This window comes from Phocoena sinus, chromosome X (assembly GCF_008692025.1).
Source record: "Phocoena sinus isolate mPhoSin1 chromosome X, mPhoSin1.pri, whole genome shotgun sequence".
NCBI lineage: Eukaryota > Metazoa > Chordata > Mammalia > Artiodactyla > Phocoenidae > Phocoena > Phocoena sinus.
The window spans coordinates 13696250-13717690 of record NC_045784.1 but is presented as its reverse complement, the minus strand read 5'-3'; the positions used below and the strand labels follow the sequence as shown (position 1 = coordinate 13717690).

Here is a 21441-nt window from a genome sequence, read left to right as displayed (position 1 = left end):
GGTTCCTTCTGGAACTCTGAGGGAGAATATGTTCCATGCATTTCTCCTGGCTTCTGGGGGCTAGCTTCCTTGGTGTTCCTTGGCTTGTGGGCGCATCACTCCAATCTCTGCCTCTCTTGTCGCATGTCCTTCTCCTTTGTGTCTTCTTCCTTTCTATTTTATAAGGATGCTTGTCTTTGCAGTTAGGGTCCATTCTAATCCAGGATGATCTCAACTGGAGATCCTTAACTTAATTGCATCGGCAAAGACCCTGTTTTCCAGATATGGGCACATTCATAGGTTCTGGGGGACATAAGTTTTTTGGGGCCACCATTCAGTTCAGGATTCAAGCAAAGGGGATATTGAGCATCAGTCCCTCTGCATCATGTTGGCCGTGATGTTGGTTCATTGGTCATGGCAGTGTGAAGTGTCCATTCTTTAGGCCCTGTCCCCTCAGTACAGCCTGTAGAGAGATACAAGGAGGCACACAGAGGTCAAAGGGACAGCGTTGATCGTGGAGGTCCAGTGCTGCCCAGAGGCCAGGGGTCCCTGGTTGAGCTGGGTGGAAGAACTTGCCTGGGTCCTGAGGTGGGGACAACCCTGCCTCCCTGGGAACCTTCCTGCTGGGGGATGGGCCTACAAAGCCGCCCAGCTGACTGCAGTGTCAGCTGCTGTGTCACACCCAGTTGATGGCCGAATGGAGAGCACGAGGGGAGGGAGGTGTTTGGCTGGTCCGGGCAGTGCTCCATGAGCCCAGCCTGCAGGGCCAAGAGGGAAAGAGAGCACAGGGGCGTGGGCTCAGTATACCTCCCTGGATGGCGGCTGGACTGACCCAGTGGCCTCCCCTCTCCCCCACTCCCTCCCACCCCACGCCGGGAAGACCAGCAACGAGTGAGTGGAAGGAGAGGGGGTGCAAGGAGGGACTGGCCATGCTGACTGCAGCCCTGCGTCCCTCCCCGGAGGGACAGGATGTGCCCCCCGACCGCACATCGTCTTGGAATCTTGGCTTGATACCAACTTGCTTTGTTACCTGAGTCCTTTCCCTAGAGCTGGGGCGAAGCACAGGCAGGCAGTCTCCACAGCGACATAAAATTAACTGGTAAGTTAGAGGTTTAGCATCTTTCTCTCACGTTCTTCAGTCACCTTCCTAGAAAGTCAGCTCTGCTGCCAGTTTTGACTTCTTAGCCCCTCGTGCCTTTTTCTCCTCCCAGCCTGTTTCCATCAGGCTTCTCTTTCACTCTTTGCAGATGTTGTTATAAAGGAGGAATATTCCTCATCCCGGTAACATTTTTGTTCTAAGGTGTTTGGGGAACAGTTTGCTTCAAAGCCCTAAAAGATCTTCAGCCCCAAGTGACATTCCTGCATACTTAGTACCAGACCAGGCATTTTTCATGTTCCTTGAACAGATCTCCTGACGAAAGCGACGGTAAAGATTATGTCTCTAATGGTAAAATGTGATTGAGTGTCTCATGTAGAATGGAATTTTCTCATAAAAATGATCTAAATGGCTTATAGTGTTTTAAATAGTCCTCTCAGCACCATTCTTCAGGAATGCCACAAATAACCTGGCGTTTGTGGGCCAGCTGGGAATGTAACAATTTTTAATGTAGACACTTTGAATGCATTTTCTTATATGGTATCACCTTACAAAGTTAATATTGGAATGTCTCTTGTTGACACTGAGAATGCATTTTCTTATACAGTGTCACCTTATAAATGAATTTCAGGACAGTTCATGTTTATGAGATGGGGAGAACTTTTTTTTTATTATTTATTTTTGGTTGCATTGGGGTCTTTGTTGCTGTGCGCAGGCTTTCTCTAGTTGCGGTGAGCGGGGGCTACTCTACATTGCGGTGCATAGGCTTCTCATTGCAGTGGCTTCTCTTGTTGCGGACCATGGGCTCTAGGCGCGTGGGCTTCAGTAGTTGTGGCACGTGGGCTCAGTAGTTATGGCTTGTGGGCTCTAGGGAACAGGCTCAGTTGTAACACACAGGCTTTGTTGCTCCGCGACATGTGGGATCTTCCCGGACCAGGGCTCGAACCCGTGTCCCCTGCATTGGCAGGCGGATTCTTAACCACTGCCACCAGGGAAGCCTGGGGAGAGCTTTTTTATTTTTAATGCTTTTAACTTTTTCTCTGATATACTCTCCTCAGATTTATATCTTTGCCTGCTTATGTAAGCCAATGTTGGGCTTTCTCATGATTTTCAAATCTCTTGGGGTACAGATTGTTATTCTTTGGGGGTGGGGTGGGGAATTTGAGTCAAGTACACCAAGTTCAAGGCACATCTGCTCCTCAGGTTTTAAAAAGTGCCTCAGGATAAGAACAGTGGCTGTCATTATGCTTGTGATATGATGTTACATGCATATAACCTTTAAGCTTGTTTTCCTTCCCAGGTATGAAAGGTTACAGAAAACGTGTTCCATAGCCCTGGTTGGCAAATACACCAAGCTCAGGGACTGCTATGCCTCCGTGTTCAAAGCCCTGGAACACTCAGCGTTGGCCATCAACCACAAGTTGAATCTGATGGTGAGCCCCCACCTGGTCTTCTGCATGTTTCAGGCATTCATCGTGAAATCCCGTGTTGCAGAGAGGCAGGTTGTGTTCAAGGATCCCCAAGTCCACCTCCAGGGTTAATGATTCACCGGGCAGATGCAGAGGACTCAGCATACAGCTGTACTCACGATTATGACTTATTTCAGTGATAGGATGCAGAGCAAAATCAGCAAAGGAAAAGGCACATGGGATGAAGTCTGGGGGAAACCAGGTGTAAGCTTCCAACAGCCCTCCTCCAGTGGAGTCACAGAGGACGTGCTTAAATCCCCCAGCAGCGAGCTACAACAACACAGGCGACGTGCCATCTACCAGGGAAGCTCATTAGAGACTCAGCGCCCAGGGTTTTTACTGGGGGCTGGTCACACAGATGCCCTCAGCCTCCTGAGTGTCAAAATCTCAGACTCCCAGGAGGAAAGCAGGTGTTCAACTTAAATCATGTTGTTTCTTCAAACACTGTAGGCACACTGAGCCACTCTTACTGGTTCTTGGGAATGGTGGGAACCCTCCCCAAATCCAAGTTTCCAGGTGCCAGACAAGGGCCAACCTTGTAAGCAGGCATTTCCAAGGATTTCAGTCTGTTAACTTTTTTTCTGCATACAGGTTTAAGGCACAGTTTTTGAAATTATGCTTTGCACATTCAGGGACATATATACTTCATGCTCATTTAACTATTTTGTGTTTGTCTAATGAGAAAATAATAGAACTTTTTTTCCCCTTTAGTGTGGGAATTGAACCCAGAGTTTTTAAATGCCATATTTATATACATTTCCCTTTCTAACTCGGAGGACTGATATCTGGCAAACAGTGATGGTTTGTTTTTCAAACAGTATTATGGGATAGCAGAGGTGGAGTTATATATAGCTTGAGTATATTCTTTGTTAGATACAGAAGTAGTATATGCTCAGTATAGAAAATTTAAGCAAAGCATAATGTAAAATGCAGAAAGTGGAAGATTCTTCCTCAGTGAAATCCCACTTCTCTTGATGTACCTGTCGTTCCCAGTTTGATGCATATCTTTCTAGAGTTTTCTCTCCCTATGTAAATGTTTATATTTAATGTTATTCTCTCTGGGTATATCACAGTTTAGGGAGGCCTTATTATCTTGATTTAAATGGTAAAACCTTAATATAATGAGCCAAAAGATACACTTATATGTTCAAGAAATTTAGTAACTTTCAGCTTAGGACCTATCCAGTTTTCTCTCACCTGTTTGTAGCTTCCTCTCTAATCACTTTTTATTTTTGACTTTCCAAGGAATCGTTCCCTTCCTGTTCTTCCTCTTCCTTCCTAGTCCGCCAGTCCCTCGTAGAAAAAAGAAAATAGAAAATCTGTTATAATACTAATTTTATAAAGTAAAATTTTGTATCTTAAGATATATTCAGATAGTAATTTTTACAACAGAAATTCTAAAATAATATAGACATATAGGGACTGTTATGTACATAGGAATTGTTGTACGTGTTTTTCACGTAATAGAATTCATTGACGGTGGCTTCTCCTAAGTACTGTTTGAGTCATGGGCTTGTGCTGTGTTTATCTCGCCCGGCTTTTGCAGTAATTTCCTGACTGCTTTTCATTTTTCCCTCCCTTTCCTTCACTGAGCCAGAGTGATTTTTCTGAAATCGCTCTCTGTTCCTTCAGATTTTTCAGTGGCTTCAAGTATAAACTTCTCTCACCGGATGGAGCTTCTTTTGAGGTCCCCAGAGTGGTCACCACTTTCTGGTTTTTGTCTGTTTTTTGTCTTTCTGTTTTTTGAAGCTGCTCCTTCACAGCCCTCCCCCACCCCCCACACCCCTTCCCACTTGCCCCCCAACTGCACACGTGCGCTCGGCTTGCGTCCACTCATCCTCGAGGGCTTAGCTTCTTGGACATCCCCTTCCCAGAGGACTTCCCTGAAGGCGCTCTTGCCCTTCTTGTCTCCAGTCCGCATACGTATCAGCTGCGGCTCCCGGTTCCTTCCGCAGCGTTCTCTTCTTTGCCCATCGTAGCCATTACCTCCTTGTGATGTGGATGCCTGTTTATTTGGTTTCATAACCTGCCTGAAAGATTGTAAGAGCCACAAGACAGAGATGGTGCTTTTCTATGCTAAGTAACCAGTACAGTGTTTGCATAATAAGTAGTCATCGAATAATTGTGTCAGTATCAGATGGCTCTAGTATTTTCCAGTTTTTGTTTTTCTGAAATGTTCCTTTAGCTTGTTGCCTGTTTTTAGTATATAGACTCCATTGATCTGGAGCAGACTACCGAAACTGAGGACCCTGTGAAATTCCACGAAGCTTGGCAGAAACTCTGCAAAGCTGAGTAAGTACCACGCCAGTTAGGAGAACGCCGTTGTGATTTTTTCCATGATTCGATTTACCCCAATTACTAATTTTTGTGCGTTTTGAAGTGTAGTTTGGAGTGCTTGTGGTGATTCTGGATGGTTGTGCTGCTTTCACGCTGCATTTACTTTGAAACGTGCCGTGTCAATGTTAGTGGCACGTGCAGTGGAGATGGTTTTATTCTGGGGAGGATGACGATACCGTATTGGTGGGAAAGTGAGCTGATGCTACTGAAAGATGCAGAGATGGACCTTACATATACAAAGTTAAAGTGCAAGAATGACAATCCTCCCTCCTCTCTTGGTTTTATTTTCTTTTCCACATCCTTTGATTTTAGGTTTTATTTTGTAAGTAATCAATAAAAATTTTGGGGGTGGCATTGTGTTGTGAGGGTAGCATGGCCCTTGGGTTTTTCTGTTGAGCTCTTGTGTTTTTGTTTTTTTAAAAAAATGTATTTATTTTTGGCTGTGTTGGGTCTTTGTTGCTGCACATGGGCTTTCTCTAGGTATGGTGAGCGGGGGCTACTTTGTTGTCGTGCGCGGGCTTCTCATTGCGGTGGCTTCTCTTGTTGCAGAGCACGGGCTCTAGGCACGCGGGCTTCAGTAGTTGTGGTGCACGGGCTTAGTTGCTCCGCAGTGTGTGGGATCTTCCCAGACCAGGGATCGAACCTGTGTCCCCTGCATTGGCAGGCGGATTCTTAACCACTGCGCCACCAGCGAAGCCCCAGAGGTCTTAACATTTGTATAAAAGTACTTTTAAAAGAACCTTAACCTATTTTTATTCAGATAATTCTTTCAGTGGCATTTTTAATTGAACCGAGCTGCTCAGTCACTATGCTCACGTGCTGCAAAGACCTATCAGAAAATACATATCAAGGTCAGTTGTGAGAAATTGTTGCAACTTCTTTATAACACTGGGAGGATTTCAAGAAGAAAGTTCAGGATGTGAAATCATGTAATCAGTTCTGAAAATAGACTCCAAGCGTATTCTCTAGCAGCTGTGCCAAGTGTCGGATTTGGGATCAATAAGCATGAATGGCTGAAAACAAGAGTTTTACAAATAAAAATAATGTCAAATTTCCCCTCCTCTTGTGTTGCTTGCAGTGGTGTTCTTGTGCCGGGAGGCTTCGGAATCAGAGGAACGTTGGGAAAACTCCAGGCGATTTCTTGGGCACGGTCAAGGAAGATTCCTTTTCTGGGTAAAACTGATGTTTATGAATCCTAACTATGAGTCTTTTAGATTTTTGACACCTAGTAGGGCAACACGTAATAGAGTTTGTTAATGTGAAAAGTGTGATCTTGAATTTGAATATTCAGGTGCCAAATAGTTTGCTACAGGGTCTGGAAACTATTCTGCAAGCCTTACCTGGTTTGCAGCATTTTTGTAAATAAAGTTTTATTGGAACACAGCCATACCAGTTGGTTTACATATTGTCTGTGGCTGTTTTTGCGATACAGTAGCAGAGTTGGAGACCCTACAGCCTGCAAGGCCTAAAATCTCTACTCTCTGGCCCTTGACCAAAAACATTTGCCAGCCCAGGAGAACTTACCACTGTTCCGGTTGTGTAGCAAGAGGCTGGGAGGAACCTCTGTTCATACCTGCCCTTCTCCGATTCCACCTTTCACCACTTCAAGCAAACATCTCAACAGAATGCCACAATGTTATTTCTCATCAGAAAAAAAAGCTTAAATTGAAATTTATATGCTCCTTCTAGAAAAGATAATACAGAAAGACCGTCCAACGATACAGGGACAGCTCTGTTAAGATTTAGTAGAGCTGGGTCTTTTCAATGTGTTTGTTCAAATTGCAAAGCATGGCTTCTGGAGCAGTGAAACCAGATGAAATGGAACACTGATGGGATAAAGGCAGCCCTGCAGCTGGGGATCCAGGCGGAAGAGGGAGTGGGGAGAGGCCATGTTTCATGCTGTGCTTGCATGGGCTGGTGGGTTTATGAACCAAGTGGACCAGCTTTGGTACTCTTTACTTAATAACAGCAGACTGTTCATTTTCCCCCTCGCCTGTTCTTTGATTAGCTTCCTAGACGCTCTCCACTTGGGATCCATTTTCAAAAGAGAAGCCAGGAGTAGTTACCTTGATACCTTGCTTTGTTTTATCCATCTAAGCTCATCTGGGCCACTGTTTTCTTTTGAAGTAATCTTGTTTAGTTTCTGTCTAAATGTGGTTAGCGTTCTTCAGATAATTTTCACTGTGTAGAATAGTTTGCAGCTCTTTAAATTTCTCTTTAACACACCGTCTCTTTATGTCCTAGCCTTATGGAACTTTCTAAAGTGCCCCCAAAGCACTCAGCTGTTTCATGCTTATTGACTTTTGTTCTGGCGTGCCTGGTATATTGATTGCTCTCTCCTTTGAGCCCCTGTGTACCTTCAATATATCTATAAAAGCATCTGGAATGCTCCTTGGCATTTGTTTATTGGAGAGAATCGATGGGCCGCAGTGAATGTGGCCATCGGCGAGGGGCACATCCCTGTGGCAACAGGCCTGGGCCTACGCAGGTCCCCTTTTCTCCTTACTGAGCTCTTTGTTCAGTTCCATTTGGCCTCTCCGTCGCGCTCCAGCCTGCGGGGGAGGTACCAGCTCCACCAGCTGCTGCTGTTGCCCTGCAGTGAGGTTTAGGGCTGTTCTGGGCTCAGCAGCTGGGCACAGACCTCCTGCTCCCCTGCCCGCCTGTAGGTCTTCCTTGGATCCCAGCCTGCTGGCCAGCCGGGGGCTGCCCGCAACCAGAGCCCGCATTTAAGGCCGTGAATCTACCTTGAGAAGAGGGGTTGTGAGGTCCCAGCCCACGGAGACTCCCTCTTGAATTGAGGTGTTGTTAGACATTCTCTGAAGGAGTCGGGCGCTTTGGGGCAGCCCTGCAGCCCACAAGTGTGCCTCGATCTAGAGACACATTTGCAGGGAGGCAGATTTGCCTTTTGGACCTTGCCTTCTCCTTTCCTGCCCTTTTCTGACCTTGCATTTATTCCTCCTCAAGTTTGGGTTGTCCAGTCCTTTCCCTGCCCCTGCCACACATGTTCTGAGGGCAGAGGCTACAGCAGCAAACTTTCTTTTTTGGAGCCTACATTCTAGATGGAGGAGATAGACAGCAAATAAATGAACAGAAAATACGAAGCAGTACAAAATAACGTTCATTTGCTTTATATATGTGCCTTTTAAAATAGGAGTTTGCCTTGGGATGCAACTGGCAGTGATAGAATTTGCGAGAAACTGCCTTAACTTGAAAGGTAAGTCTGAGATTTTCTAATAAGCTCTTAGTAAAAAGCATTCTTATTGCTTGAAGTATTTTTCAGCAGTGTTGGTGAGTTGCTGAACTCATTTCTTTATCTTCAGATGCTGACTCCACAGAATTTGAGCCAAATGCCCATGTTCCTGTGGTAAGTGGCTTAACTTTCTGGGTTAGGTCATTGTTTTGGTTCTGGCTCGGCATAAACTCATGAGGGGTTATTATTACTATTTTTTTCATTCTGACATCAGGACATTTTAATTATATATGATTTTTCTTATTCCTCTTATTGTTATTAGTTTATATCAAACCGCTTTGTTATCAATTGTCCATCTTGTCGGTTGTGCCTTGAAGGAAGACACAGTCCTAGATTGGCTTCTCTTTGCAATAGTTTTCAAGCTGAATGTTTAGGAAAGGGTTGAGTTGACTGTGACGACAGTCGCTCACGGCTGATGTAAACACACGGGCTGTCCTGTCTCTAGACCCATCCCCATCTGTTCTTCTGCTGCTTCTCATCTTTCACCGATTCCGTTTCCTGTAAAACATTCAGTCCAAGAATTTGGCTGGGAGTGAAGGCCATCGTGCTCTGTCACCTGCTGCTCTGCTAACTTATCCCATGGCATCCCCCTCTCTCCTGCACTTGGGGTTTTACAGTTGGACTATCTGAATGAGTTTTTTAGATGTATCCTGAGATTCCCTACACCTGAGATGTCCGCGTCCTGCAACCTCCTTACCCCTGGAATCTCAATAAAACTGATGAAGAATTTAATTACAAAAATAAACCAAACCTGATTACTGACAACTTCCTATTCATCCCGGGAAGCCTTTTCTGACCTCCTTTGTTTCCTGGCCTCTGCCTTCTGAACCTTGTAACACCTCTATCAGAGTGTACACCTCACCATTGTGACTGGTTTTTTTATTAACAGTTTATTGAGGTATAATTCACATACCATAAAATTGAACCATCGAAAGTGTATAATGCAGTGACTTAGCACATTCACAGATCTCTGCAACCATCACCACCGTCAGTTTTGGACCATTTTGATTATTCCAAAAAGAAATTCCACACCCTTTAGCTGACAACCCCAAGCCGCCTATCCTTCTAGCTCTAGGCAACCATTAATCTGTTTTCTGTCTCTCTATATTTGCCTATTCTGGCCATTTCATATACAGTTGACCTTTGAATAATGCAGGGGTCAGGGGCTGACCCTCCACGCAATCAAAAATCTGCCTTTAACTCCTAGTCGCCTCTCCGTATATGCGTTCCTCTGTATATGTGGTTCCGCATCTACGGCTTCAACCAACCATGGACCATGTAGTACTATTTACTATGGAAAGAAAGGCATGTCTAAGTGGACCTGCTCAGTTCAAACCTGTGTTGGTCAACTGTAAATGGAATCATACAATATGTGGCCTTTTGTGACTGGCTTCTTTCATTTAGCATAACATTGTCAAGGTCTGTCTATGTTGTAGCATGTATCAGTACTTTGTTTCTTATCCATTCATCCTTTGATGGACATTTGCTGTTTCTACTTTTTGGCTACTATGAGTAATACTGCTATGAATATTTGTGTACAAGTTTTTGTATGGACATATGTTTTTGTTTCACTTGGGTCTATACCTAGGAGTGGAATTGTGGGTCATATGGTGACTGTATGTTTAATTCTTTGAGGAACTGCCAGACCGTTTTCCAGAGTGGCTGCAGCATTTTACATTGCCACCAGCAGTGTGTGAGGGTTCCAATTCCTTCATATCCTCAACACTTGTCTTTTTGATTACAGTTGACTCTTGAACAACATGGATTTGAACTGCATGGGTCCACATATACGTTGTTGTTGTTGTTGTTTTTTCAATAAATGCATACTACAGTACTACATGATCCATGTAGGTTGAATTCACGGGTATGGGACTGCAGATACAGAGGGCCAAGTGTAAAGTTATATTCGAATTTTTGACTACTCGGGGGTCAGTGCCCCTAAGCCCTGCATTGTTCAAGGGTCAACCGTGTAGCCATTCTAGTGTGTGTGAAGTTGTGGCTCACTGTGGCTTTGCTTCACATTTCCTTGATGTCTGAGGATGTCGAACATCTTCTCGTATGCGTATTGGCCATTTGTATATCATCTTTGGAGAACTGTCTATTCAGATCCTTCGCCCACTTTTGATTTGGGTTATTTGTCATTTTATTATTAAGTTGTAGGAGTTTTTTATATAATCTATATACAAGGTCCTTATTAGATATATAATTTGTACTATTGACATTTGGAGCCAGATGATTGTCCTGTTCATTGTAGGATGTTCAGCAGCATCCTTGGCGTCTACCCACTAGATGTCAGTAGTACACTTCTCCCAAACCCCAGTTGTGACACTAAAACTACCTCCCTGGGGACAGAGGTGGAATAGCCCCCCGTTGAGAAGCACTGATTCAGAGAAATCTAGTTCTGTTCTCTCCCCTCCATCATGGTCCCTTCCTTCCCTATGGCAACCATTAATTCATTTTTTTAAATGGGGTATCTTTCCATTTTTAAAATATAAGTAAACCTGTATGTCTGCTTGTAACCTCCTCCCCTTCTTAGATAAATGACAGCATACTCTGCCCATTTTTTCTGCCTTGCTTTTTTCACTTAACTCTGTATGCTGGAGTAGAGATCACTCCGTGGAAGGATATAGAGATATTCTTCACTCATTTTTTTTTTAAATAAATTTATTTATTTATTTGTTTATTTTTGGCTGCATTGGGTCTTTGTTGCTGCACGCGGGCTTCCTCTCGTTGCGGTGAGCGGGGACTACTCTTGGTTGCGGTGCGCGGGCTTCTCATTGCAGTGGCTTCTCTTGTTGCAGAGCATGGGCTCTAGGCGTCCGGGCTTCAGTAGTTGTGGCTCGTGGGCTCAGTAGTTGTGGCTCACAGGCTCTAGAGCGCAGGCTCAGTAGTTAGGGTGCACGGGCTTAGTTACTCTGTGGCATGTGGGATCTTCCTGGACCAGGGCTCGAACCCCGTGTCCCCTGCATTGGCAGGCGGATTTTTAACCACTGCATCACCAGGGAAGTCCACTTCACTTATTTTTATAGCTTGCCATTGAGACTATAATGAATTGTAACTTCCCAGCCAGATGACACTTTTAAGTCTTATGCTCAGAAGACTTAATACAAGTAAAGAGTTCCTTACAAGGCTTTAACAGAAATATATGTCCTGACTAATGGCTGAAATGGCTGTGCCAGGTGAACCTTGGGTTTTCTTTTAGAGAATACTTTGGGATAGGAAGTGATTTTACCAGTAGGTGCCACTGTTAGATAGCTTTGGCAAGGTTAATTCGTTGATGACTATACTTTACTCTTTGTGTGTGTGTTTGCATATTTTTAAGACATTTATACACAGGATAAAAAACTTAAGCCCTACAGAAAAGGTATGAAACTGCCTCTCATGTGCCCCTACCTTACCTCAGTTCCCTTACCCAGAGGTGACTACCTTCATCCATTTCTTTTGTTATTCTTCCAAAGATTGTGTGTGTGTATGTGTACAAATGCCTACCTACAAACATATATGGACATATGTTCCTTTAAAAAAATACATATGCTACCATGCTTGAGACATCGTTCCCCTTGCTTTATTTCTAAAAATAAATTTATTTATTTTATTTATTTATTTTTGGCTACGTTGGGTCTTTGTTGCTGCGTGCGGGCATTCTCTAGTTGCGGTGAGCAGGGACTACTTTTCGTTGTGGTGTGCGGGGTTCTCATTGTGGTGGCTTCTCTTGTTGCGGAGCACAGGCTCTAGGCGTGCAGGCTCAGTAGTTGTGGCTCGCAGGCTCTAGAGCGCAGGCTCAGTAGTTGTGGCGCACGGGCTTAGTTGCTCCTCGGCATGGGGGATCTTCCCGGACCAGGGCTCGAAGCCGTGTCCCCTGCATTGGCAGGTGGATTCTTAACCACTGTGCGGCCAGGGAAGTATCCTCCTTGCTTTTTGTACTCATCACTCCACATCAGTGCACAGGGATCTTCTACGTGCTTGCCTTGCTCTACACATCATTCTTTATTTAAACAGTCTCATATTGATGAATATTTAGGTTGTATCCATTATTTGCTGCTTTAAATCATTGCTGCAAACTAGTATGTGTACATATGTTCTCATAGCGACACATACACACTTCTATGGGATAAATTCCTAGAAGGGGAATTGCGAAGTCAGAGGAATTGTGCGTTTTACATTTTGATAGTTTCTGTACTCATAAGTGAGATGAGAACAATAAAACCTAATTGCTACTGAACATCTTTATGTCCTGCATTCAGTTTGTTGGAGAAAAATAGCCTTAAGAGCCACCATTTATGAGGATGGGGAGAAGTCTTATTGAAGGAGAAGACTAAGGTAATAGAATCACCAGGGAGCAGACACCAGGAAGCCTGGGGAATCCCTTAACCTTGAGCAAATAACAATGACTTACAGTGGGTAATGGCCATTCTGGCCCTTCTCGCTAAAAAAGTAAATAGCTTTGGAAACCAGGAGCCTCCTATAGGGTATATTTGCAGCTAAAATCTGTTTCATGGGTGTGGGGGAGAAAAATAATTTTCCTCTACTCTTCTAGATTCTTGGCTGAGACCCCCTGTAATAAAGGAATAACAAGGGAAAAACAAACAGAAGCTTAATAACATGGATACCTCCTGTATACCCAGGAGTATACAGAGTTTCTGAGTAACTCCCAGAAATGGCCCAAGCCACCATCTTAAGTACCGTCTCCAGCTACAGAGAAGAAAAGAGGATGTTGGGGGTGGAGGTCTTTATGGGAGGTTTTCAAGGCAAAGCAGAGTAAACAAGGGTGAGTTTGTTATGTGGATTTAAGTCCCTGCCTTCTCCATTGAGAAGAGTTTCTAGAGATTTAGAGTCACCCTTCTCTTCCTGGTACAGAAAGGGAGACACCCTTACAAATGGAGGTTTCCCTTATAAATGCAAATGTCTCTAACAAAAGGGTAACTTCTGTTCTGTTTTAGAGCTTCTCCTATATATCCTGTTTCTTAAAAATAATCAGCCCAGGATAATCTTTATGCCAAAGAGGCATATTTTGTGTGTGGGGGGCAAATTCTGCTCCCCTTCGTGGGCCATCGTGACCCTCCTTTGGCATGCATGATTAGTCTTATGGTTGCTTATTAAATCAGTAGAGATACTGGCATACAGCACAGATATCTAAGAGGGGGCGTCTCTTATGCACGTAAAAGGAGAAATAGTTTTTTTCCTAAGAGTGAAGGTCGAGTCTTTCTGAGTCTGGAAGTACCAGGAGGGAGTGAGTAAAATTTATTTTATTGTGCCATTTCTCTGCTTGATCCACAAGGTGCAATAGAAGGCTCTGGAACTTTGCAGAATATTTAGGTTCTACAGCAAGTCTGACTTTCTGGCCTGCTTTAAAGCAGCTTCACCCACCTTCTAGATGATGCGTACCAGGAACACAGCTGTAGCTGACTTGTATTCTGACTCTGTATCAATCACATGGCAGCTGCTGACACCCTTGACTTTGAATTTGGCTTCAGATCTCTCCAGTTCATGTGGAGGATAGCTCATGGCATTGTAGAGTTTATATTTAAAATGTTTTTGGCTTTTGAGATATATATAGGAAGAATGATCTCCATCTGATGTTTAGGTATGTGGATATGCATGATTTTTAGCATTTCTTTTCTGTTTACTGAAAATAGTAACTTAAAAATATGAATTTACGTTAGATATGGAAACAGAATCTGAAAACAGAATCCATGTTCCACATTCAAACACATCTACACAGACTGGTGTCAACTAAAAAAATAATACAGGAGGCTGCAAATAGGAAAAGAGTTTATTTGGAATCTTAAGAATTGCAATTTGGGGGAATTCCCTGCCAGTGGTTAGAACTCCACGCTTCCACTGCCGGGCGGGGGAGCCCGGGTTTGATCCCTGGTCGGGGAACTAAGATCCCACAAGCCCCGCTGCATGGCCAAAAAAAATCTGGGAGACACAGCTTTGGGTAACCCTAAAAGAGTGTTCTGAGGAAGAGAGAGTCGGGGCTTATAAAGACAGAAAGCCAAGAGGTTGTTAAAAGTTGCCTGGTAGGAATTGTGATGGACTGTGATGCGAGTCAGAGAGTACTTGCCCTGAGGAATCATGAGTTGTTTTAGCGTAGGGGTCCAGTAAGTAGCTTGAGTTTCTGGCCGGTGTTCTGAAGCCGAATCTGGCCTCTGTACCCCGAAACCAAATTAAATTTCAGAGACAGAGTTTTAGGTGAAGTAGAAAAGAATAGCTTTATTGCTTCGCCAGGCAAAGCAGTGGGCTAATGCCCTCGAAACTGTGTCCCGACCTGGAGGGGGTAGTGAGGAGTTTTACAGTAATGGTTCAAAGAGGGCGTGATCAGCTCGTGGACCTTCTGATTGGTTGGTGGTGAAGTTGGAACCTTCTGGTTCCAGCTGGTCTGGGGTCTGTGCTTGTGGGCAGCATGCAGTTAACTTCTCCCACCTGGCGGGGTTTTCAGCATCTGCTGAACAGCTCAAAGATATGTTATGTGTGTCCCTTGAGGGGAACCAGGACCCTGCCCCAAGGCGGCACTGTTGTTTCTCTTGACTGTTCCTCCCTTGTCTCCGCATCCCCTCCCTTCCCTAATTAGCACCGACCTGTTGGAACTCAGGGAAGGTCAGGGGGGCTGAATGAAGCCTATTGCCTGTAATCAAGAAATGGGGGACATAGAAGGGCTTTTGTGCTCAGGAGCCTCACAGGGTCCTGCTTGATATCAGTTCTGATGACTTCATTGGGTCAAAAGGTCAGATTCCATCCAGGCTGACACGTGCCTAAGTCATACTTCCTTAGTGGCCTCCTGGCTCCGTTTTAGAGAGTTCTCTTAGCAATACTGAGTCCATTTGGATTTTTCCTTTCACATATGTACACTTGGACGGTGCTATTGGTAAGGAAGAGTGAGAAATGTGAAGCATTTTAAGCAGATGCAAATGGAGATTTGAGATTGTGGCATTTGATATTATTTCAGTTTTGGTTATTTATCATAGATGTGACTTCTTTTACCCCCTTTCTTTTTGCCGTACGCGGGCCTCTCACTGTTGTGGCCTCTCCCGTTGCGGAGCACAGGCTCCGGACGCACAGGCTCAGCGGCCATGGCTCACGGGCCCAGCCGCTCCGCGGCATGTGGGATTCTCCCGGACCGGGGCACGAACCCGTGTCCCCTGCATCGGCAGGCGGACTCTCAACCACTGCGCCACCAGGGAAGCCCCTACCCCTTTTTGATCCAAGAATTTTCAAGGTCAAAATTAATTTTACATCTGACACAGTGGATTTGTGATAGTCACATATAATTAAAACTGCATTCAGGTGAAGGGTAATTTGTGTTATATACTAAGCATAATTAATGCATAACATTTTCCTACCTTTAGTTGAAGCCCTGTTAAATTAAATATTTTCTACTTTCATTTATTTTTCAACAATTTCATATGGAAAGCAAATTAAGAGGGTTAAAAAACCCAGACAGCCACTTACAGTAACCTTCCAGGCAACTTTTATAAATTTGAAGACTGCTTTAATTTAGAACATTGTAGTAAGCATCTCCCAACTAACAAAATGATCTTAAAGAAGTCATTTGGAGCTGAGTTTGGGCTAAAGAACTTTTTTCTCATAAAAGCAGTGGTGAGGAAGACAGCTGTACTGTGGGTAAAATAGCTTTCTGTGGACCAGTCAGGGAGCCTAATAGTCACTTAATCCTGTCTCTGTGGGGACCATAGGTTCAGAGCTGATATCAGGCTGTTACTGGAGTCTACTTTTTAAAAGGAATCAGCACAGCTGGGAGTAAGCCCCCATTAGTGAATCAATAAGGGTAGCCCATAATTTTAACAATAACTGAATGACTAAATGAGTACTTCAAAGCTAATGTGTTTGAAAGCTTTTATACATTTAGCTCAATGGGAAATGCCTTAGGAATAGGTATTTCAACAACTTCAAAGATTTTCTTTTTTTTTTTTTGTAGTAGAAATAGCTGGATTCTAGTGGAAAGAGATTATTAAGAAAAAACTCACTGTGCATTTGGCACTCGTCCACTTAAGTGCAGTCCTACCTGTAGTGTATTACAAATGAGCAGCTGCCACAACCCTGCTCGCATGCAGTTTAGTTGGAGACACAAGACACAGACGCCTGAGACGTACAACCAAATGTGTGGCAGTATGTGAGTACGCCCTCAGTAATGCTACCAGCTGTGACAACCAGGACTTCTGCCATGAGAGAATGTTCTGGATCTGTGCCATCCTTTATGGCAGCCACGAGCCACATGGGGCTGTGGAGCACTTGAAATTTAGCTAGGGTGGCCAAGGAACTGAATTTAATTTTTTAATTTTTATGTTATTTATTTATTTATTTTTGGATCACTCCCTGTCTCTCCCAGCTTCTGGTTGCTCCCAGAAACCCTTAGCTTCCTTGGCTACTTCACTCTTCGTTTTTTGAATTTTATTTTATTTATTTTTTTATACAGCAGGTTCTTATTAGTCATCAATTTTATACACATCAGTGTATACATGTCAATCCCAATCACCCAATTCATCACACCACCATCCCCAGCCCCCTGCCGCTTTCCCCCCTTGGTGTCCATAAGTTTGTTCTCTACATCTGTCTCTCAATTTGTGCCCTGCCAACCGGTTCAACTGTACCATTTTTCTAGGTTCCACATATATGCGGTAATATACGATATTTGTTTTTCTCTTTCTGACGTCACTCTGTATGACAGTTGCTAGGTCCATCCACATCTCAACAAATGACCCAATTTCGTTCCTTTTTAATGGCTGAGTAATATTCCATTGTATATATGTACCACATCTTTCTTATCCATTCGTCTGTCGATGGGCATTTACGTTGCTTCCATGACCTGGCTATTGTAAATAGTGCTGCAATGAACATTGGGGTGCATGTGTCATTTTGAATTATGGTTTTCTCTGGGTATATGCCCAGTAGTGGGATTGCTGGATCATATGGTAATTCTATTTTTTGTTTTTTTAAGGAACCTCCATACTGTTCTCCATAGTGGCTGTATCAGTTTACATTCCCACCAACAGTGCAAGAGGGTTCCCTTTTCTCCACACCCTCTCCAGCATTTGTTGTTTGTAGATTTTCTGATGATGCCCATTCTGACTGGTGTGAGGTGATACCTCATTGTAGTTTTGATTTGCGTTTCTCTAATGATTAGTGATGTTGAACAGCTTTTCATGTGCTTCTTGGCCATCTGTATGTCTTCTTTGGAGGAATGTCTGTTTAGGTCTTCTGCCCATTTTTGGATTGGGTTGTTTGTTTTTTTAATATTGAGCTGCATGAGCTGTTTATATATTTTGGAGATTAATCCTTTGTCCATTGATTCATTTGCAAATATTTTCTCCCATTCTGAGGGTTGTCTTTTCATCTTGTTTATGGTTTCCTTTGCTGTGCAAAAGCTTTGAAGTTTCATTAGGTCCCATTTGTTTTTTTTTGTTTTTATTTCCATTACTCTAGGAGGTGGCTCAAAAAAGATCTTGCTGGGATTTATGTCAAAGAGTGTTCTTCCTATGTTTTCCTCTAAGAGTTTTATAGTGTCCAGTCTTACCTTTAGGTCCCTAATCCATTTTGAGTTTACTTTTGTGTATGGTGTTAGGGAGTGTTCTAATTTCATTCTTTTGTGTGTGTGTGTGTGTGTGTGTGTGGTACGCGGGCCTCTCACTGTTGTGGCCTCTCCCGTTACGGAGCACAGGCTCTGGACATGCAGGCCCAGCGGCCATGGCTCGGGCCCAGCCGCTCTGTGGCATGTGGGATCTTCCCAGACCAGGGCATGAACCCGTGTCCCCTGCATCGGCAGGCTGACTCTCAACCACTGTGCCACCAGGGAAGCCCTCTAATTTCATTCTTTTACATGTAGCTGTCCAGTTTTCCCAGCACCACTTATTGAAGAGACTGTCTTTTCTCCATTGTATATCCTTGCCTCCTTTGTCATAGATTAGTTGACCATAGGTGCGTGGGTATATCCCTGGGCTTCCTATCTTGTTCCATTGATCTATGTTTCTTTTTTTTTTTTTTTTTTTTTGCGGTACGCGGGCCTCTCACTGCTGTGGCCTCTCCCGCTGCGGAGCGCAGGCCCCAGACACGCAGGCTCAGCAGCCGTGGCTCATAGGCCCAGCCACTCCGTGGCATGTGGGATCCCCCCGGGCCAGGGCTCAAACCCGTGTCCCCTGCATCGGCAGGCGGACTCCCAACCACTGCGCCACCAGGGAAGCCCTGATCTATGTTTCTGTTTTTGTGCCAGTACCATATTGTCTTGATTACTGTAGCTTTGTAGTATAGTCTGAAGTCAGGGAGTCTGATTCCTCCAGCTCCGCCTTTTTCCCTCAAGACTGCTTTGGCTATTCGGGGTCTTTTGTGTTTCCATACAAATTAAAAAATTTTTTTGTTCTACTTCTGTAAAAAATACCATTGGTAATTTGATAGAGATTGCATTGAATCTGTAGATTGCTTTGGGTAGTATATTCATTTTCGCAATATTGATTCTTCCAATCCAAGAACATGGTACATCTCTCCATCTGTTGGTATCATCTTTAATTTCTTTCATCAGTGTATTATAGTTTTCTGCATACAGGTCTTTTCTCTCCCTAGGTAGGTTTATTCCTAGGTATTTTATTCTTTTTGTTGCAGTGGTAAATGGGAGTGTTTCCTTAATTTCCCTTTCAGGTGTTTCATCATTAGTATATAGGAATGCCAGAGATTTCTGTGCATTAATTTTGTATCCTTCAACTTTACCAAATTCATTGATTAGCTCTAGTAGTTTTCTGCTGGCATCTTTAGGATTCGCTATGTATAGTATCATGTCATCTGCAAACAGTGACAGTTTTACTTCTTCTTTTCCAATTTGTATTCCTTTTATTTCTTTTTCTTTTCTGATTGCTCTGGCTAAAACTTCCAAAACTATGTTGAATAATAGTGGTGAGAGTGGACATCCTTGTCTTGTTCCTGATCTTAGAGGAAATGCTTCCAGTTTTTCACCCTTGAGAATGATGTTTGCTGTGGGTTTGTTGTATATGGCGTTTATTATGTTGAGGTAGGTTCCCTCTATGCCCACTTTCTGGACCGTTTTTATCGTAAATGGGTGTTGAATTTTGTCACAAGCTTTTTCTGCATCTATTGAGATGATCATATGGTTTTTATTCTTCAATTTGCTAATATGGTGTATCACATTGATTGATTTGCGTATATTGAAGAATCCTTGCATCCCTGGGATAAATCCCACTTGATCATGGTGTATGATCCTTTTAATGTGTTGTTGGATTCTGTTTGCTAGTATTTTGTTGAGGATTTTAGCATCCATATACGTCGGTGATAGTGGTCTGTAATTTTCTTTTTTTGTAGTATCTCTGTCTGGTTTTGGTATCAGGGTGATGGTGGCCTCATAGAATGAGTTTGGGAGTGTTCCTTCCTCTGCAATTTTTTGGAATAGTTTGAGAAGGATGGGTGTAAGCTCTTCTCTAAATGTTTGATAGAATTCACCTGTGAAGCCATCTGGTCCTGGACTTTTGTTTGTTAGAAAAAATTTTTTTTTTTTTTGCCGTATGCGGGCCTCTCACTGTTGTGGCCTCTCCCGTTGCGGATCACAGGCTCCGGACGTGCAGGCTCAGAGGCCGTGGCTCATGGGCCTAGCCGCTCCGTGGCATGTGGGATCTTCCTGGACCGGGGCACGAACCTGTGTCCCCTGCATCGGCAGGCGGACTCTCAACCACTGCGCCACCAGGGAAGTCACTGTTAGAAGATTTTTAACCACAGTTTCAACTTCATTACTTGTGATTGATCTGTTCATGTTTTCTATTTCTTCTTGGTTCAGTCTTGGAAGGTTATACCTTTCTAAAAATTTGTCCATTTCTTCCAGGTTGTCCATTTTATTGGCATAGAGTTGCTTGTAGTAGTCTCTTAGGATGCTTTGTATCTCTGCAGTGTCTGTTGTAACTTCTCCTTTTTCTTTTTTCTTTTTTTTTTTGCGGTATGTGGGCCTCTCACTGTTGTGGCCTCTCCCGTTGCGGAGCACAGGCTCTGGGCACGCAGGCCCAGTGGCCATGGCTCACGGGCCCAGCCGCTCTGCTGCATGTGGGATCTTCCTGGACTGGGGCACAAACCCGTGTCCCCTGCATCGGCAGACGGACTCTCAACCACTGTGCCACCAGGGAAGCCCTCTGTTTTCATTTTTAATTCTATTGATTTGAGTCCTCTCTCTTTTTCTTGATGAGTCTGGCTAATGGTTTCTCACTGTTGTTTATCTTCTCAAACAACCAGCTTTTAGTTTTATTGATCTTTGCTATTGTTTTCTTTGTTTCTATTTCATTTATTTTTGCTCTGATCTCTGTGATTTCTTTCCTTCTGCTAACTTTGGGTTTTGATTGTTCTTCTTTCTCTAGTTCCCTTAGGTGTAAGATTAGATTGTTTATTTGAGATTTTTCTTGTTTCTTGAGGTAGGCTTGTATAGCTATAAAATTCCCTCGTAGAACTGCTTTTGCTACATCCCATAGGTTTTGGATCACTGTGTTTTCATGGTCATTTGTCCCTAGGTATTTTTTGATTTCCTCTTTGATTTCTTCAGTGATGTCTTGGTTAATTAGTAATGTATTGTTTAGTCTCCATGTGTTTGTGTTTTTTCCTTTTTTTTCCCCTGTAATTCATTTCTGATCTCATAGCGTTGTGGTCAGAAAAGATGCTTGATATGATTTCAGTTTTCTTAAATTTCCTGAGGCTTGATTTGTGACCCAGGATGTGATCTTTCCTGGAGAACGTTCCGTGCACACTTGAGAAGAAAGTGTAATCTGGTGTTTTTGGATGGAATGTCCTATAAATATCATTGAAACCTATCTGGTCTGTTGTGTCATTTAAAGCTTCTGTTTCCTTCTTTATTTTCATTTAGGATGGTCTGTCCATTGGTGTAAATAAGGTGTTAAAGTCCCCCACTATTATTGTGTTACTGTCGATTTCCTTTTTTATAGCTGTTAGCAGTTACCTTATGTATTGAGGTGCTCCTGTGTTGGGCATATATATTTATAATTGTTATATCTTCTTCTTGGATTGATCCCTTGATCACTATGTAGTGTCCTTCCTTGTGTCTTGAAACATTCTTTATTTTAAAGTCCTTTTTTTTTTTGCGGTACACTGTCCTCTCACTGCCGCGGCCCCTCCCGTTGTGGAGCACAGGCTCCGGACGCGCAGGCTCAGCGGCCATGGCCCACGGGCCCAGCCGCTCCGCGGCATGTGGGATCTTCCTGGACCAGGGCACGAACCTGTGTCCCCTGCATTGGCATGCAGGCCGTCAATCACTGCGCCACCAGGGAAACCCCTAAAGTCTATTTTATCTGATACGA

The 21441-nt window shown here is 43.6% G+C and overlaps 1 protein-coding gene across 11 annotated transcripts in view; it reads left to right on the top strand.

Annotated features, from left to right (window-relative positions):
* CTPS2 (CTP synthase 2) overlaps nucleotides 1-21441 on the top strand; it is a 109104-nt gene that overhangs the window by 29248 nt on the left and 58415 nt on the right. For all 11 annotated transcript variants that reach the window (XR_004348088.1, XR_004348089.1, XM_032620059.1 and 8 more), the window contains 5 exons: nucleotides 2376-2508; nucleotides 4748-4836; nucleotides 5960-6054; nucleotides 8033-8095; nucleotides 8202-8245. Coding sequence is in view for 9 of the 11 variants with exons in the window: in XM_032620059.1 (XP_032475950.1) it covers nucleotides 2376-2508; nucleotides 4748-4836; nucleotides 5960-6054; nucleotides 8033-8095; nucleotides 8202-8245 (424 nt within the window). In the remaining 2 variants the exon portion in view is untranslated. The remainder of the gene's footprint in view (nucleotides 1-2375; nucleotides 2509-4747; nucleotides 4837-5959; nucleotides 6055-8032; nucleotides 8096-8201; nucleotides 8246-21441) is intronic.